Below are 19,685 nucleotides of genomic sequence, written 5' to 3'. Positions count from 1 at the left end.
AAACGCGTCCAATCCGTAGTCTTCAAGAACAAGCTCCACAAGCTTGTCGTGTGTTGTGCCTCCATCTATCTGCACAACTATACACCCTCTATCGTCGGTGTTAAATACATATCTCTGTTTCTTTACCCAATTACCGGAAACAACTAGTACTGGAACTGGATCCATGAAAGAAAATGAAGAACAAGGTGAAGAAGAAGTAGAAGAACTAAGTGAAAAAGAAGGTGAAGAAGAAAGTGAAGAAGAAGTATAAGAACAAGGTGAAGAAGAAATTGAAGAAGAAGTAGAAGAACAAGGTGAAGAAGAAGGTAAAAACCATGTAAATAGTTAACTTATTAACCAGTTGAAGAATCGAAGGAACGACGTTTCGTATTTCCGGAGAAGAAAGATGATGACATGGAATGCTGACATGGATGATGCGTCCGACGTGGGAAGTCAGCCATCAAACAAATAATAACTCAGCCTAAATTAAACTCAACCATCAAAAAATTATAACTCAGTCACAACATGAATAACATTACAGTAATTAAAAAACAGAAAAATGGCTGCCAAATTCAGCCGCTTCATCAACTGAAAATATGTAACTCAGCCGTATCGTTTAATAAGTCAGCCGTAACTGAATAACATTCTAGTAATTAATCTTTTGCTACTAATTCAGCCGTAAAATGGCCGAGTTGTACGATAAGTCAGTCTATCACGGCTGAGCTATAGTTAAAAACTATAACTCAGCCTTAACTACAGCCAGCCGGAAAACGTTAATTTAGCCGCGTCGTATTGATAACTCAGCCAAAAATTTGACAACTCAACTATCGGGTGAAAACTCAGCCGTACGGACGGCAGAGTTAGAGCATAACTCAGCCATCATTTTGACAACTCAACCATCGGGTGAAAACTCAACCATCGGCAGAGTTAGAGCATAACTCAGCCGTAACTCAGCCAGATTTTAATAAGGTAGCCGTAATGTTTGGCTGAGTTATACTCTAAGTCAGCTGTCCGCTCTTACTCAAATGTTTTTTCCATAAATCAGCCGCAACATACCTATAACTCAGCCATAACGCGTTACAATTGAGTTAATGACGGCTGAGTTATTTAATGTTATACAGAGGTAATGACAGCTGAATTATTTAATACACGTCAGCGATTTCTGACGTGGCGTTTGACGTGGTGTTTAACGTGGCAATGACATTTTTGTAATTACGTTTTTTCCAGTAACATAAAACAATAGCACGCTGGGTATTTTGAAAATACTCGAAATATTCTAGTAATAAAATTTTTTTTTGTAGATTCTGTTAATATTACCTAAAGTGTATAACATCTCACTAAATCTCCCTTTAATTAATTTTGTTTACAATAATATAAGCAAGCATTCTTACTTTTTTTTTTTATTATTATTATAGAAAACATGATAAGTAGACAAGCAATAATAACATAAGTAAACGTGTTTTATTCTTCACTCGTCTTTATTTTTCACTCGTCTTTATTTATTTATTTATTTCTGCATTCATCTTTTTCGTTCTGGGAACTCCTCCGATGGTTGTTTATGAAGCATCCCATGCTTGCGATGCTGTAAAATTTCAAAATACATATATAAGAGACTCAGTATTTGCTGGAATAATATTTTTGAAAGGAAAAAAAAGCGACGAACCTGCGGTGGATAGAAGAGTGTTATCGTCAGCTCCAACGTTCCAGGCAAAGTAACCAAGCAGATCGTTGCTCTTAATGTATCTCACTTTCGTCACGACGCTCTGAGTATCGTCGTACCTAATCAAAGTCTCCTTAGAAAAACAGTTATCTTCGACCACTTCCTTGTCATGTTCCGTTGTGGCTCCGTAATCCTTTATGAACTCCTTTATCTTACTATAGCTGACAGAACCGTTAGGTGTCACTGCTACTTGGCCTCGGGTGATGGCTGCAGGATCATTACCGTGATCCTTGTCGTCTTCGGAATTCCAGGACCAGGACCAGCCATGGTATGAGAATCCAAAGACTGTTTTCCTCTCAGGAAGTCCGGCCTCAATCCACTGTTTCAAACCAGAGTCGCCGCATGGATCTGTCAACCAAATTTTATTCGAGTTTGACCAAAAAATACACATATATGGATCGTAGGAAATAATTAAGTTATGTTTTATAACTAGGTACTATTGCGCGGAAAACCGCGGGCTGAATTTTTTTTGATGAAAATTTATAATAATTTATTTTGTTATTATGTTATTTATAATAGTTTGTGATTAATTTTTTTTTGCTTATCTTATAATTTTTGTATTTTAAAAATGTTTATTGAAAATCTGTTAATAAAATATTTAATTAATGAATAAAATTATTTAAATCTTTGTCACTTAAACGAAATCTTTGCTATAGTTGTGAAGTAAGTAAAAATAAATAACTACATGTAAAACATAAATCTTATGTGTTAGTTCTTTTAAGTACAAATTAGTTTTGATTCTAATAGATTTTTTTTTTTCTACAATTTATTTTATTTGTTGTGTCCTCTATTTTCGTTTTTAATTAAAAATATTTATTTAATTAATATTTAATTTTAATTAAGTTTTTTCAAATGATAATTAAATGTAATTTTGTATACATTTTAAGGTTAGTTTTATATTTGTAGTAGGATATAAACTTTATATCTTTATCCCAAGGATTATACAGACAAGCGGGCAGACCAAGGGTACTGGACGGACCGCAAAAATCATAGGCTGTGATATTAACCCAATCCAAGCTATCTTTCATCACTTTAACTGGGTAGGTAAACTTCTTGTAAACCGGGGAGTAGTAAACGGCAGCCGTCAACAGCAAAATTGGTCGGTTGGTGAGCGAGTGCTCGGCGTCAACCGCATCTCGCAAATCTCTAACTAGGTCCCCAAAGTCGTTCATCTCAGCATCACTGTTTGGGTACTCCCATGCTAAATCGAGACCATGGAATCCGTAAGATCTAGCGATCCTAATCCAAGAATCAATGAACATTTCCCGAAAGTGTTGTCTACTTGCCATGGACGCAAACGCAGAATTGTTTGCATTTCTTCCGCCGATCGACAAGAGGGTCTTCACCTGCTTGTTTCCAATCTTGACGGTGTCAGTGAAAGTGGAAAACATGTAGTCGTGCTTTCGGGAGATATAAACTCTGTAGGTGTCAGCCGCTAGATCGGCGTAGGCGCAGAAAAGATGAGTAAAGAGAGCTGAAGGAATGTTTTCGGCCGAAGTTATGGACTCAGGGGTCTCTCCATCTGGATACCAGTACGAAGCTTTTACCATGGAGGCTGGGGTTCCCTGAATCTCATCAGAAGACATTTTTGGTCTCAAAGTATTTTGACAAAATGCTTTCTCTAGCTGTGTTTCTTTGTTTGTTTTGGTGCTTTTGTTGTGGTGGTGATACAAACTAAGAGGTGCTTCCTTTCTCTATTTCTAGCGATTTTGGGAAGACTTATTTTGAAATAATATTTTAAAAGACTTAAAACAAATTCAAGTCTTGAAGTTAATTGATTTCCAAAACAAAAAGTCTTTGCTAAATGCTGTGACTCTGACACATACCATTAAGAAAGAAGCTCATCCCTATCATCATACTCATACATGATGTATTCTTATTTAATTAACACTTGTTGTAAAGTTTAAAATGGTGGTTGAAGAGTTTATCATATACTAGTTTTTAAAATTAGGGTCCAACTGTTTCCACGGTGATTTTAATTATTCTGAATGTCATGAATACATGCTTTTACACATACCAGATCATTACTTTGCTATTAGGCTTTCAGCTTAGGGTTTTTTTCTTTCTATTTGTCTCACAATGTATAGGTGCATAGTGATGGCCCCTGCAGAAATTTATCTTACCGGGGTCAACTAAATTATAAAAGCGGTATATTTTTATAAGTAAACATATTTATAGGTATACATATTTTGTTGAGATAAATATATTATAGTTCAGTTGAGATACAATTGATAGTATAGTTTCGAATTCTACTTCAAAATTCTATATCAGAAATTATTTACTGCTCTTACCATTGTTGACGGATAAAAATCACTTAACTATCAAATTTCTAAACCTTTTCATTTTCAAATATATTCCAAAGGTCATAATTTTACAATCTTATGCTTTGTTACTTATTATATACTTATATATCTGAGATTCATACATCTAGTTATTTATATAGGATATGTACAGCTCTCAAACATAACATAAAAAATTAATAGCTCACAAAAGAAAGTCTCCTGTTAATTAAAAAAAAAAAGAGAAAAGAAACAATTGGATAGTTGAAAAAAAAAACAATGGGATGGTTGCAAAAAAAAAAAACAATTGGATATATGATATATGTATCTAACCACTGTTTGACTCATGGGCTAGCCAAACAGTTTTATCTGATGGAAGTCAAAAACGGTGAATCTACGTCGTTTTGGTTTGATAATTGGTGCTCTTTGGGTTGTCTACAGGAACAGGTTATGTTGACCTGGGCATACCGAAACAGAGTACTCTGGCTGAAGTCATGACTATGACCAGACGGAGAAGGCACAGAAATGCCCTTCTACTTTCGATAGAGGAGGAGATACGAAAAATCAAACTTACTAGAACCCATGAAGATGATGTCGCTTTGTGGAAGCGGAGGAATGGATGTTATCATAAGCAGTTTCATACGAAGACTACTTGGATACACATTCACACGCCTCAACCGACAATGGAGGGCTACCAAGCTATATGGTTTTCCTATGCCACCCCCAAGTATGCCTTTCTTACCTGGTTGGTGGCAAAAAAAAGAATAGCAACAGGGGAAAGAATGGCACTCTGGAACACTAATGCTAATACAGATTGTGTTCTCTGCAACAGTTCAATGGAGACCTGGGAGCATTTATTTTTCCAGTGTCCCTTTTCTCGACAGGTATGGGAGGCACTAGTGAAAGGCCTACTGCTACACACATTCACGGCCAACTGGAGAGAGGTTATGAGTTTACTCGTCGGTAATGACTTGGATGCAACACAACGATTCCTTTTGGGATATACTTTTCAGAACTCACTACACTCTCAGTGGAGAGAAAGGAATGACTGACGCCATGGAGAAAAACCTTCGGCACCGGAAAAATTGGTGAAGCTCATTGACAAGAACATGCGTAACCGCTTAAGCACCCTAGAGGATAGAGGATCACGCCTTCAGCTCTGGTTTGCGGCAAGTTTTTACACAAACTGATTTTTTCCGCAAGTTTTAAAAACAGTTTTGCATTAACAATCTACCAAAGTTTATTTTTCTTTTGAATATAATTTAACATTAGATTCAAAAAAAAAAAAAAAAAAAAAGTTTATTTGTCTAACAATGTACATGATGATATGATCACATGCATTACAATAATACTGTGATTAGACTTGATATTTAAACTATTTCAAGCTGGTCAAATCAAATTAAAGATTAGACTTAAAAATAACACAGATTACTTTCTTACAAAATTTTAACGGAAACGTTTAGATAGATCGCATACAATTATTTATAAGTCTTGCACAATTTTGCAAATTATAAAAGAAATTCTAGAATCTCAATATTAAGATCAAATTATAGAAACATCTTTTCTATTAGCTTTAGAAAAACTGACTCAAACAACTAAAGCCTTTTGATCTCTCTCAAACTCATAAGTTATGTCACAACTTTGACATCTCCTTATATACAAAACCTTTAGCCTAATCCTATTAGGAAATCTTTGTTTAGATAACTCCTAAACTTTATTCACTCTTATCCTTTAACCATAACTCGGTTAGGATAACAACACCTCTTGTTTATACTAATCTTCAAGCTTATCCAACAATCTCCCCTTTAAGCTTGAAGTCCTTGTTAGCTCCATCTTGAACTCCAATGTAGTCCCTCATATCTCTGAACCTATTCTTCTCAAGCGCTTTAGTTAGAATGTCAGCATTCTGTGTCACTCCAGGAACATGTTCCACCTCGATCAGTCCATTCTCAACACACTCTAGTATGAAATGGTACTTGCGGTGGATGTGTTTGCTTCGTCCGTGGAATACAGGATTTTTAGTAAGAGCAATTACAAACTTATTGTCAACCCAAATTGTCACCTTCTTACTCTCTGTTCCTGCAATCTCAGAAAACATGTCTTGAAGCCATATGGCCTGTTTAGCCGCTTCTGTGGCCGCCATAAATTCCGCTTCACAGGAAGAGAGTGCAACAATTTGTTGTTTTTGAGTGCACCATGTAATCAAACAATCGTTGAAGTAAAACATGTGTCCGGCAGTGCTCTTACCATCATCCACATCCACACTAAGGCTGCTGTCACTCTACTAAACCAGCTTTAGACCCTCGCTTAAAGTACAGACCATAAGCAGACGTCCCTCGTAGATAGCGCAGAACCTGTTTCAAAGCAGCTCCATGTGATTCCCGCGGCTTCTGCAGATACCTGCTTAACACACCAACATAAGGTATTGAGCAAGTACCTAAGACAACCGATATTCCTCCTATAGAATTCCTCATTCACACGATTCTCATGTGGATATTTTGACAACTCTAAACCAAACTCCATTGGTATAAGAACAGAATTGCATTCGCTCAAACCAGCTTCCTCCAAGATCTTCTTAGCATATCTTTCTTGTGTTAATCTGATCCCATCCTTTCCTTGCAACACCTCAATACCAAGATAGTAAGTAAGCTTACCTAAGTCACTCATTTCAAACTTCCTTGCCATACCCTTCTTGAACTCTAGTATCACTTCCAAACTCGAACCGGTTATGAGTAAATCGTCCACGTAAACTGCAACAATAAGAAGTTTCTCCTGCACTAGCTTTCTGTACAATGAGGGTTCTTTAGAACACTTTTCAAATTTTAATTCTAAGAGTATTTGATTTAACTTAGTGTTCCAAGCTCGAGGAGCCTGCTTCAAACCATAAAGGGCTTTATGTAGTTTGTAGACTTTTCCTTCACACCCTTTTACTATGAATCCTTCAGGTTGAGAGACAGAGACATCCTCCCTCAATTCTCCATGTAGAAACGCAGTTTTCACGTCCAAGTGGTGCACTTCCCAACCATTTGAAGCTGCTAAGGCAATAAAGAACCGTATAGTCTCGATACGGGCTACAGGAGCAAAAACCTCATCAAAATCTACACCATGCCTCTGAACATAACCCTTTGCCACTAGCATGGCTTTGTATTTGTTGGTGCTGTTGTCAGAGTTTCGTTTAACTTTGAAAACCCATTTAAGTCCAATTGGTTTGTTTCCCAAAGGAGGATCTACCAAGCTCCAGGTTCTGTTTTTAGTAATAGACTTGATTTCCTCTTGACACACATCCCTCCATACCTTTTACTTGGTTGATTCCTCAAAAGTTAGTGGTTCCACATTTAGCAAAAATAAGAGATGCTCTCCCTCGCTTTCTGCAAGCAACACATAATCCTTTAAGTAAGCTGGTTTCGCAGTTAGTCATTCTGACCTTCTTAAAACTTGTATTGGCTGTGATTCCTCTGTTTCTCGTGACTCTTCTGCATCGTCTGCATCATCTTCTGCAATTTCATCATTACTAACTCCTCTGTTTTCTTCTGTAGTTACGGTGACTGAATTTCCTGCAATTCCACTGTTTTCAAACACACCATTACCAACAGTAAACGTTCCTGCTTCCTCTTGACTCTCCTCGACATTACTCCACTTCCACCTTTTGTTCTCATCAAAACACACATCCCTGGAAACTATAACCTTCCGACTGGTTGGAGCACAAAACCGATAAGCTTTTGTACCAGGTTCAGTTCCAAGATACACGAGCATCCTTCATCTATCATCGAGTTTCTGGAGATGTGGAGCTATCACCTTGGCATAGCCTATACAACCGAACACTCGTAAGTGTTCCACATTAGGCTTCTTGTGCTTGAATGCTTCATACAGTGTTTGATCCTCTAAGGCTTTTGTTCCGACTCTATTTATAAGACAGGTCGCATGTCGTACAGCCTCCCCATAGATAATTAGGCATCTTCATGTGTTTTAGGAGGATTCTAGTCATACCCAACAGTGTTCTGTTCCTTCTTTCCACCACTCCATTCTGCTGAGGTGTGTAAGGTGCCGTTAGATGTCTGTTGATTCCCTTCTGTTGACAGAAATCTTGAAATTCTTGAGATAGGAACTCTCCTCCTCTATCTGTTCAAAAAGTTTTGATAGAAGTTCCTACTTCTTACTCAGCTAACGCTTTGAAGTTCTTGAATTTCTCAAATGCCTCACTTTTCTCTTTTAAGAGAATTGTCCACATATAGCGAGAATAATCATCAATTAGTACAAATATGTACCTTTTATGTGCAGCAGTGGAAGGTGAAATTGGTCCACAGAGGTCCCCATGAACAAGCTTGAGTGCATGTGATGCTCTAAAAGATGTAGACTTTGGAAACACATTCCTAGTCTGCTTTCCAAACAAGCATGATGCACATGTCTCATTGTCTTTAGGAGCATTTGATATTCCAACAACCAAGTCTTTCGATACCATCATTCTTATGTTATTGAAGTTAATGTGTCCTAAACGAGCATGCCAATCCTCTGAGTTCGTAGAGACAACAGTCTTAGAATCCTTTGTAATATCAATCTGCAAACATGTGGTGTTATCAACCTCCAAGATGACCTTGTACAATATGTTTCTTGACCTGTTAGCCCTTACTAGCAGGTTTCCATCTTTGTCATGTAGAGTGAGGTAGTCTTGTCTCATTCTGACATCACACCCAACTTCAGTAGCCTGTCCAAGGCTTATGATGTTGCTTCTAAGATCCGAGATGTAATAAACCTCTGTTAGGATTCTCTTTTCTCCGCCTTTTGTTACAAACAGAATGGAACCTTTCCCTTCTATATCAACTCTTGAATCATCACCAAAACATACCTTGCCTGATACTGTTGTATCAAGTTTGCAGAACCAAGCACGATTCCCCGTCATGTGGTTTGAAGCACCATTATCTAAGTACCACAATTTGTCTGAATTCATATCAAGCTCTTTTGGTTTTACGTTTCTTTCATTGAGGTAGACCACCTCATGCATCATAAGAGATTCAGCTTCGCGAGTATCATCTTCTTCTTTATCTTGAGTTTCTTGAAGCTTAATGAGTTTTAACAAACGATCTGGGCAATCTGAAGCATAGTGCCCAACCTTATCACATCGGTAGCATGCTATCTTGCTTTTGTATCTTGGTTGGTATCCATACTCCTTCTGTTGATAGCCGTAGTCTCTTTGTTGGTATGAAGAACGTCCAAAACCTCTTCCGCGACCTCTGCCTCGACCGCGGCTTGCTTCTCTGCCTCGACCTCCCTCCTGAAAGTAGACAGGCGATTGAAAATCTGAATTAAGATACATCAGCTTGTTCTGTCCTTCTTGTGATTCTTCCTCATCCTGAATCCTTTCCTCATACGTCTTTAGTCTACCAACAATATCCTGAAAGGTTGTTGTATTGAGATCAAGCACCTGTTCCAAGGATGCAACTATGTGTATGAACTTCTTCTTCGGCAAACTGTTAAGGAATTTTTTAACAATTTTAGGCTCTTCAATGTTTTGACCCAAGGAAGCTGATTTTGTTGCTATCTTCGAAAGTTTACCGACAAAATCATCAATTTTGTCTGTTTCCTTCATTCTAAGTCTATCAAAATCAGCTGTTAAGGTCTGTAGTCTCGCTTCCTTAACTCGATCGGCACCAAGATTTCTTGTTTTTATGGCGTCCCAGACAGCTTTGGAGGTTTCTAGGTCTCCAACTTGCAGAATCATAGATTCTGGTATTGATTGGAACAAGAGTGCTCTTGCCAGATCGTTTTTGTCTGCTTCAGCTGATCCTAGATCAATCGTCTCCCATACTTTGTTAACCTTAAGTCTTACATTCATTCTCATCGATCAAACGGTATAGTTGATATCGTATAGCATTGGACATTGTATGGATGATGATCCTCCTCCCTTCACGATGGTGGTTGCCGTTGTCGTTGCTGCAGTTAATTCACTCATCTCTCGAATGAACCTTCTTGTGTTGATTTGAGACTCGAAACCGGCACCATAAAAAGTGGCATTAGATCTAAGGAAGAGGCGGAGAAGAATTTACAGTAATTATTGCTCGGCCTCAGAAGATTGCCTTCAACAATGCAAACACGACTACTACAACACAAAATGAAGATAAGTTTTCAATTAATTAGTTAATTTAATTATTAATACTCCAGGTATAGAATGTGTGCTTTATAAGTTGTTAATACGTTGTCTCTATAATTTATACGTAGGTATAATGACTCCAGAAATTAAATACGTTGTCTCTAAGTTGCTAAAGGAAGTAATGACTGATATGCTCAAATTAATCCCTAGAGCTACTCTCTCAAATTAAGAGGTCACTACAGTACTTAGAGGTCGAATTCCTCAAGGACTCAAGACTACACAATAAATTATAGAGTTTTGTAATTAAGCTAAACAAAATAATTTAAATTAAAAAAGCAATGCAAAATATTAAATTAAACTGTTGTAAATTCAGAAGATCAAAAAGCTAGGTCTAGGGAATTTCTCAGGAAATTATGAAATATTAAATCAGTAAATTAATTAAGGTTCAAACAATTAAAAACCAGATCTAGAACTCTAAACTTTTGGTAAAATAAATCAGTTCTCACTGCAAATATTATCTAGATTTAAAACCAGAAAATCCAAATCTCTTTGTAAAGTTCTAAGTTAAAAATCAGCTTTAAGAACAGGTTTAGATAAGTTCACAAAACTATTAATTCAAATCTCTTTGTAATAAATAACTTTGCTCATCAATGGTTTATTCAGGAAAACAAATATATTCTCATATTAATTTATTTTCCTATGATAACAATTCTAGGTGATCAATCAAAAATTATTGTGAAGAACAACCAAGGATGAAAATCATAAAAGATTAAGAACCCTAAAAATCACAGATCTAATAAATCATAAAAACCTTATAAAAAACCCTAAACCTAACAAACAAATTACTCAGACATGTTTAATGAAGAACAAATCATAATTTCTGAATAATAAGCAATAAATATCAAAAAGTAAGAAGAGAGTTTAGAAATTCTTCTCTCTATAAAGGAGTTCAGATCTCTCTTCCAAAAGCTCTCAATATCTCTCAAAAACTGCTAGAAAATAACTTAGAGGATTCTAAAACCCAAAAATAAAATATATGCATCCTAAAACACATCGAGGGGCTTATGATGCAATTGTGGAAGACTTTGGGAAAAACTGTAAAACTTCCAATTTTTGGCTCTCTCGTCGGTTTGGATTGGGTCTCGATCGATGCTCCTTCAGTGTCGATCGACACTGGTCAGTTGATCAGACTCCAAATTGACTTCTTTGATTAAATGCTCCAAAACAATCCAAATTGCTCCATTTCGCTCCATCCATGCCAAAATCCTAGATAACCTATAATGACACAAAAACAACCTAGAAAACAAATCAAAAGACTCAAAAAGCACACTTATATCATGGTTAAAAACCGTAAAAACCATGATATATCAATGACTAAAGTAATTGATAACAACCTAAAGAAAATGCCTCCAATATAAATCAATGACTGAGATCGCGAGGCTAAGCCCTCTTATAAGAGTAGTGACTACAATCACTATACAAAGAAATTTGAGGAGGAAAGGGGATAAACCCTAAGAGAGCTCCTAGGAGATGGAGATGAAGATGAAGAATCCATGGCCATGGCAAAACATGCCGGCGATGGTCCATCGTCTAAACTCTACAGACAACTCCATTAAAGCTACTGGAGTTGTTTAATGAATAATCTCTTCAAGAGTTGACTACAAATAAGATCAGGCTTTTGAAGTTTACAAAAAGACTAGAGAATGACAAAGGACGTTTATGAAAAAAGGAATCACAGATTCTCAATAATTGTTAGGGTAAAACTACGCCTCTAATGAAAATGAGATCAAGAACATATGGCGCTACCATGAAATAGTTCAGCAACGCCAGATCAATATTGGCTGATACATGACCGTAACTGTGGAGTGTAAACGCACAAGAAGAGGAAATTACAATCAAACCCACACCAAATGGGAAGAAATTGCACAAGAAGATAATGTATCATCATCTTTGTTGGAAGCAAAAAGAAAAAAACACTATCCTGGAGAAACATATATCACTACAAGATTCAACTTGGACCATTTGTTGTCACTGACATGGAAGGGGTTTGAGGATAGTTTATCGTTCTCAGTTTCTCCTTTGACAATGATTCATAACAAGAAATAATTTTCCCATGGAGATACATCTTCAACGACCAAAGCAAGAAATAGATGATCTTGCTTTGCTAATGAAGTCTAGAGGTTTGACGATTTCGTCTCGGCATTCAACCTTATTAGAAAATCTAAAAAAAAAAAAAAAAAGAAAAGGAAAAAGCATAATTTTCATCAAGAGAAAAATCAGAGAGCAGACTTTTGATTGCAGGAAAGAAACTAGTCAGGAGAAATACCTCCACCAGTTCGAAAGTATGCTTCTGGAGCTGGTTTGAGACTTACAAATATTGTCGCTCCAGCTATGAAGCTTATCTTCAGCAACGCAAACGTTGTTTTGCTAAATAATCAAAATCAAAATGCAAAGCAGTTGTTCGACTTGGGGGCACATATAGCTGCCAACGTTCCAATATATAATACTAGAAATAGGAGATATATTTATTTTTTTATTAATTATAATATATATTAAACTAAATATATTTTTGAATTGGATTTTTTATGAGAAGTTTATTTTGAAAATGTTTAACATGTGTTCCTTTATATATATATGGTTTTTAATGTTTTGACGCAAAATAAATAACAAAACATATCAAATATATTTTTGATTAAAGTAATTAAATCCCTCAAAGTTCTGTTATTTTGGATTTTATTGTTTTGCGATAAATTATTAGGTTCTTAGAGCATCTCCAACCCCACGCTATTTTAAAGTCAATACTCTATTATAGAGTAACATTTAATTTGCTCCAACAGTAGTATACATCTTACTCTAAATTAGAGTAAATGCTAGGATTACTCTATATTCAACTTTTTTTATTTACACTAACTCTATTTTAGAGTAAAAAATAGAATATATATTAGAGATAGTCTTAGCACAAATGAGGTTTGTGTAGAGACCAGATAAAACGAAAATAGTTTACTCAAATATTACCAGATAAATCTCATCTTTCCCTATATCTTTTCCAAAGCTTTAATATATGGATGCAATCAAGACTTATATGATGATTCGCTAGATCTCTATAACCATAAAATTATTATGAAATTAGTAACCATGAAAATAAATAAATAAAAACTACGTTTTAGCCTCAATCGTAAAGAAAATAATTGATAAAAATTGATCTTTTTGCAAGTGATTTTACAATTTTATATATTCTTTAACTCAATCTTAATATTTGATTTTCTTTTGACTGCACAATATGTTGTTCAATTAGCCTCCTAACAAATTTCTTGTGAATTAGAAACTCTATATGAATGCTGAAAATGTGTTATACTTCTATGATGATGGGTTATTTCTCGGTCCTTGACTCTATTCTTATTCATTATGTTCTTTTAATTATTAAAAATGAACTCTCCAACCAATCAATAAGCTAAACTTATGAGACCTGAATTTTGTATTATACTTATGAGATTATGAATCTAGACAATATGTTTTACATAGAGGAATCACCAATGATTATTTTGAATAATTAATAAGTGTATTCCCGATTTATCATATGCTCCAGTGTTTACTGTTTAGTCTCGTAATCACCCTTCATATAATTTTTTTGGAATAATGCATATTAAAATATGGCTCATGTCATAAAATTTTAAGAAATATCTCATACTATATTTTGAATTTAATTATGAATAAAATTCATGAGAAGGAAAGTGTGTCAAATTATAGATTCGATATAGTCACTATTTTCTAATCATTTAAAAATAAATAGTATAATTACCTTTAAATTATTTTTGGAAACTATTGTTTTCTGTTATTTCATGCCTTCATGGGGTGATTAAGCAATTATATTCTGATGCCATTATATTATTTTTATTTTCTTTTAGTATAGTCAACCAGTAACTTATAGAATATTTAAAACACATTTAATTTTATCTGAGTTTGTCTTTAATACAGTAAATGTGATTATTAAATACAATGTAATTTTAAAAATATATTAGAATATATTTGGTATTTTAAAATTAGTCTATCAGAAATTAATTTGGTTTCAGTTTTTACTTTAAAAGTATAAAAACTTTTTTTGTTTTAATTAGTTTGATCAGTCGTTTTATTTTTAGGTTATATGGTATGTGCTTTTATTAGGAAATATTTCATATGTTAAAACTAAATGTTAGTAGAAATATATTTTTGTAACAATGTGAAAAAAAACCAAACTATACATCATATAAAATAAAAATAAAATGAAGTAGATTTAAAAACATTTAATTTAAAATTAGTGAAAAAGATATGTGTCATAAATTGAGAGAACCAACTGTCGTACTGGAAGGAAAAGTTAGAAAAAAACATTTTCATATTATATAAGATTAAACCTCAAGCATATGTTTCTCAGGAGTCAAATTGTCCCTTGGTGATAGATCGTGAGAACAAAATATATTTCAATTAAGTGGAGCCCTACATGGCATAATAATAAATTTATGAAGGAAGCAACTCTACACCAGGAAACCACCACCAAAAGAGATAAGTACCAGTTCATTTTTATGTATTTTATATATAAAATATAAAGAGAACAAAGGATGTTAAAGATTGCAACTAACTTTCGCAGCCTTGTCAAATCGTCATTATTGTAAAACAAACCACCTCAAGCAGCACAAATACGACTTTGGTAGTGGAACGACGGCCTTACAACACCGTAACAAGATAAGTTATTCTTTGATTGGAATCTAAACATTATGTGTAAGGAAGTGTTTAATTGTATTGATATGAGATATTACAATATATATAGGCTTGTACACTAGGGTTTTGTTCATATTAATTTCACATGTTTCCTTTCTTATATTAGTACTCTCTATACGCCCCCTTAGGATGGAGGCAGTTTCTTGACTCCGATCTTGAAACTTAACTCTGCAAAACGTTGCGGTGGTAACAACTTAGTGAGAGCATCAACAAGCTGATCATCACCAGAGATATGTGCGACCCAAAGAATGCCGGATTGGATATGCTCACGAACGAAGTGATAGTCCAAAGCAACATGTTTCATCTTGAAATGGAAAACAAGATTCGCACAAAGATAAGTGGCCCCAATGTTGTTACAATAAATCACCGGAGGTAGCGAAAGAGTGACTCCCAACTCATGTAGTAGTGAACAGATCCATCGTAACTCAGAAGCTGTGTTTGCAACAGCGCGATACTCTGCCTTAGTAGACGACCGCGAGACACTCCTCTGTTTCTTTGATGACCAAGAGACTGGACTTCCACCAAAATAGACAATATATGCGTTCGTCGAAACATATGTAGCCTTGTCACGACCCCAATCGACATCAGAGAATGCATGGACAGTGAGAGGAGCATCACGACGAAGGAAGATCCCTAGAATAGAAGTGCCTGCTAGATAACGCAACACCCGTTTGACGGCTTGCCAGTGTTCAGTCGTCGGCTTGTGCATAAACTGGGAGAGGCAGTTTACTGGAAAGGAAATTTCAGGTCATGTGAACGCAAGATATTGGAGACTCTCATCGACCATGCGATAGTCCTTTGCATCAGTAAGAGGTGTTCCAGAATTAATTGTGAGCTGAGACGAAGAGGCCATTGGTGTGGGAACTGGTTTTGCACCAAGCATCTTTTTCATTACTAACAGATCTAGAATATACTTCTGCTGCATCAAATGGAGACTTTTCGACGTTCTTGTAGCTTCTATACCCAAGAAGTAACTCAAAGGACCGAGGTCATTCAAAGAGAACCGATTGGCGAGCGAGGTATTTAAAGCAGTGACCAACGGAGGAAGACCCATAATTATGATGTCGTCGACATAGACAAGTACGTAGACGTAAGAGACACCATGTTTGTAGATGAAGAGAGAGTTGTCACCAAGAGAAGTTTTGAATTCGGACTGAAGGAGAAAGTTGCAGAGTTCAGTATACCAAGTACGCAAACGGCAAACATGGTGAGGATGATCTTTATCAACAAATCCTGGAGGTTGTGACACATATACTTCATCTTCAAGACTGCCTTGCAAGAAAGCATTGTTGATGTCAACTTGATGAATATCCCAATCCTTTTTAACCACAATTTCTAACACAAGACGAATAGTAGTGGATTTAATTACGGGACTGAACGTCTCCGAATAATCAACACCATACTGCTGGTTTAAACAATGCGCGACCAGCCGAGCCCTACACCTGTCAATGGAGTCATCTGGTTGATATTTAAGTGTAAAACTCCACTTACAAGTGATGTCATTTTGGTGTGCAGCCGGTGGCGTCAAATCCCATGAATGTTCGCGAATTTCAGAATTAATCTCTTTAGCCATGGCGTTCCGCCAGTTGGGGTCGCGTAATGCCTGAGCCATCGTTGTGGGTATAATCGGGGAAGAAGTAACCGAGAGACTGTATTTCTTATTCGGCTTGACAATATTACTCTTTGAGAGGGTCTGCATAGCATGTTGCGGTGGTTGCGGCGGCGGAGCAGGTACCGGAGCTGGTGGCAGAGCAGGTTGTAGAACCGGTGACAGAGTGGTATTCGAAGATGACATCGGAGAGGTGGAAGATGATGAAGACGACGTCGTAGAGGTAGAAGATGAAGATGTTTATGATGGGATTGTTGTTGCTGTGCGAGTTGGGCTTGATGGAATTTGATCAAGTGAACCGTTGAGGCCCATGGAGGATGGACCATCATTAGCCCATTTTGTCCGTGTCTCGTGATTGAGATCGAGAGAAACAGAGGACGTACCTGAGATAACCGGAGACCCGGAAACCGATGACGGAGCCGGTGAGGATGGCAAAAGTGGCGGTGTTGGGTGAGGATCGGTGCAAGAGAGTGGCGCAGAATGAGCTGTAGATGAGTGAGACGAAGTTGCCGGCGACACTGGTATCACCGTTGATGACTGATGAGAAGCTACCGGAACCGATATTGGAGGCGGAGTAGAGACAGCCGCATCAGCGAATGGAAAACTCGACTCCACAAACTGGACATGGCGGGATGTGTATTCTCTTCCAGTCGAAGGATCCAAACAGAGGTAAGCGCTTCGTGTCAGTGAGTAACCGAGGAATACACACGCCGTAGACCGAGACTCAAGCTTATTGTTGCGATAAGGACGAAGCCATGGATAGCAGACACAACCAAAAACTCGAAGCTTGTTGTAATTTGGAAATGTTTGAAACAGTTTGTGATATGGAGAGTCTCCGCCGAGGACATCCATGGGCATACGGTTTATGAGATACACCGCAGTTGCAAACGCGTACGGCCAATAGCTGAGAGGAACGGAAGCACGACCCATCATCGCAAGACCCATTTCAACGATATGACGATGTTTCCTTTCAGAAATGTCGTTATGTTCTGGCGTATGAGGCGGTGTTGTAAGATGCGAGATGCCATGTGAAGTCAAGAACAAACGCAAAGCGATGAACTCACCACCATTGTCTGAATACAACGTGCGTATCTTCATTTGGAACTGATTCTCTACAAGAGCCTTAAAGGCAATGAAGACATCTTTGACTTCGGATTTAAGTTTTAAAGGGTATAGCCATGTGTATCTAGTAAAATGGTCAACAAGAACAAGATAGTACTTGAAATTTTCAGAGGAGGTTATGGGTGATGACCAAACATCAGTATAGATATATTCAAGAGGTTGAGAGGATGAAATAGTGTTTGTAGAAAATGGAAGTTTGTGACTTTTATTGATGAAGCAATCAGAACATGAGTACTGTTTTTTGTAGAAAGAGAAACGGGTAAGAAAAACTTTGAAACAATAGTTTTTAAAACAGAAAAGGAGGGATGCCTAGTCGAAGATGCCATGATGAGAGATCGGTTGCCGGTGAAGTTGACACGGAGAAGACATTGATGGTGTTGCGGTCACACGGCCACTCATACAGCTCATTCTTAGTTCTGCCTTGGAGTAATTGCGCCCCCGTGCTCAGATCCTTCACCTGAAAATATGCCGGAAAGAAATGCACAGACACCTTGTTATCATTGCACAACCGATATAGCAAAATAAGATTCTTGCGAACATCAGGAACATAAAGGATATCTTTTAAAGCAAGTAAGCGAGAGGGTGTAGGGAGTAAGGCAGAACCCGTTTGAGCAATCTTAAGACCGGACCCATCAGCAATGGTGACTTCTTCACCGCCAGAAAATGGTTGGTGAAGAGATAAGTTGGACAGATCAGTAGTAAGATGGTGCGTAGCACCGCTGTCCATCACCCAATTCGCCAGATTGTATAGCAGAACAGATGCAACATTTGCATTAGGGTGACCAAGCGAACCGGAGTGAGGAGAGTAACTTCTACCGGAAGGTTGAAAACCACGACCAGACTGCGGCAGTTGAGAACACCGCCGGGCACTATGCCCAAACACCCCACATAACTGACACCGACCCTGGTAACCACGTCCATGACCACCACGAGAAGAGAAAGAGTGATTACCTCGAGATGAGCGCTGGTTACGGGGGTTGTGTGCGTGGTTGGAAGACTTGTAGAAAGCAGCATTGGCGGTAACATGAACTACGGAAGAAGCCATAGCTTGCGACTGAAGCTTCAGCTCATAGTTGATAAGCTTCTAATGTATGGCCGACATGGTAGGCGGAGTATCACAGCCTTCAATCTGGTCAACAATCGGCTTATAGTCCTCCGGAAGACCACTAAGTAAATACTCAATCTTTTCTTCATGCTCGTAAGGTTTGCCCAATGTAGCAAGCTGATCAAAACGAGGAAAAAAACCTTGAACGTATTCATCAATAGATCTGGTACCTTTACGCCACTGCTTGATCTGTTCCCGTAGCATTTTGATGTGTCCCCATGTTGGTTTCGCATACGTAGAGGAAAGGAGAGTCCAGATCTGTGTGGTCGTGGAAGAGTTGGAGAGGATAGGTTGAAGTTCAACCGAGATTGCACCAAAAAGACTAGCGACAATAAGTTGATCTTGTCGTTGCCAGAGATCATATGCGGGATTATCGATAGTATGACCGTCATGAAGGACAATAGAGGCAGGAGCCACCGTGGTGCCATCACAAAAACCGGTAAGTCCATAACCGGCGAGCAAGGCATGGATCTGTCGACTCCACATGAGAAAGTTGGAGGCAATGAGTTTTGTAACATTTGACATGTTAATATTGTGTAGCTGATTGGTGGAAGTAGCGTTGATGATATCAGATGTAGGCGCAGCCATGGTGAAGAAAATAAAAAACGTGAAGAACAAGAGAAGGAAGAGAAGCGGCGAGAGAGAGAGAAGAGAAAAAAAATTTTAGGTCTAGGACTTTACTGCTCTGATACCATGTAAGGAAATGTTTAATTATATTGATATGAAATATTACAATATATATAGGGTTGTACACTAGGGTCTTGTTCATATTAATTACACATATTTCCTTTGTTATATTAGTACTCTCCATATTATATATGGCCTTTTTAGGAGCTCATATATATGAAATCAGGAATGTATGTCCTATTATTATATTTAGATAGCTAAGTGCTCAACTACGATGAATAAATATAGATATGTTTCTGAAAATGGCAAAAGCTACGTGCTCATCTAAAATAGTCTAGAAGACTACGTCATCTACGGTAAAGGCTAAGTGCCTTGTAACAGAGGTCTAACCACATATAGTAACTTGA

At 37.2% G+C, this 19,685-nt stretch overlaps 2 protein-coding genes and 1 pseudogene across 2 annotated transcripts; 1 reads left to right on the top strand and 2 right to left on the bottom strand.

Annotated features, from left to right (window-relative positions):
• Window positions 1-1,445: 1,445 nt before the first annotated feature.
• LOC104723065 (class V chitinase-like) lies at window positions 1,446-2,148 on the bottom strand. Its single transcript, XM_019231841.2, has 2 exons — window positions 1,643-2,148; window positions 1,446-1,561 (listed from the first exon to the last, which is right to left on the bottom strand). Exons 1-2 carry the CDS (start codon window positions 2,088-2,090, stop codon window positions 1,536-1,538), a joined length of 474 nt encoding a protein of 157 aa, XP_019087386.2. The 5' UTR covers window positions 2,091-2,148; the 3' UTR covers window positions 1,446-1,535.
• Window positions 2,149-2,329: 181 nt separating this feature from the next.
• On the bottom strand, window positions 2,330-3,285 carry LOC147933867 (class V chitinase pseudogene; annotated as a pseudogene).
• A 1,008-nt stretch (window positions 3,286-4,293) lies between these two features.
• LOC147933866 (uncharacterized) lies at window positions 4,294-5,030 on the top strand. Its single transcript, XM_087472357.1, has 2 exons — window positions 4,294-4,366; window positions 4,420-5,030. Exons 1-2 carry the CDS (start codon window positions 4,294-4,296, stop codon window positions 5,028-5,030), a joined length of 684 nt encoding a protein of 227 aa, XP_087328483.1.
• Window positions 5,031-19,685: the final 14,655 nt, after the last annotated feature.

The sequence above is a fragment of the Camelina sativa genome, chromosome 11, assembly GCF_030686135.1.
Source record: "Camelina sativa cultivar CO46 ecotype springtype chromosome 11, ASM3068613v1".
NCBI lineage: Eukaryota > Viridiplantae > Streptophyta > Magnoliopsida > Brassicales > Brassicaceae > Camelina > Camelina sativa.
This window is presented reverse-complemented; position numbering and strand designations above follow the sequence as displayed.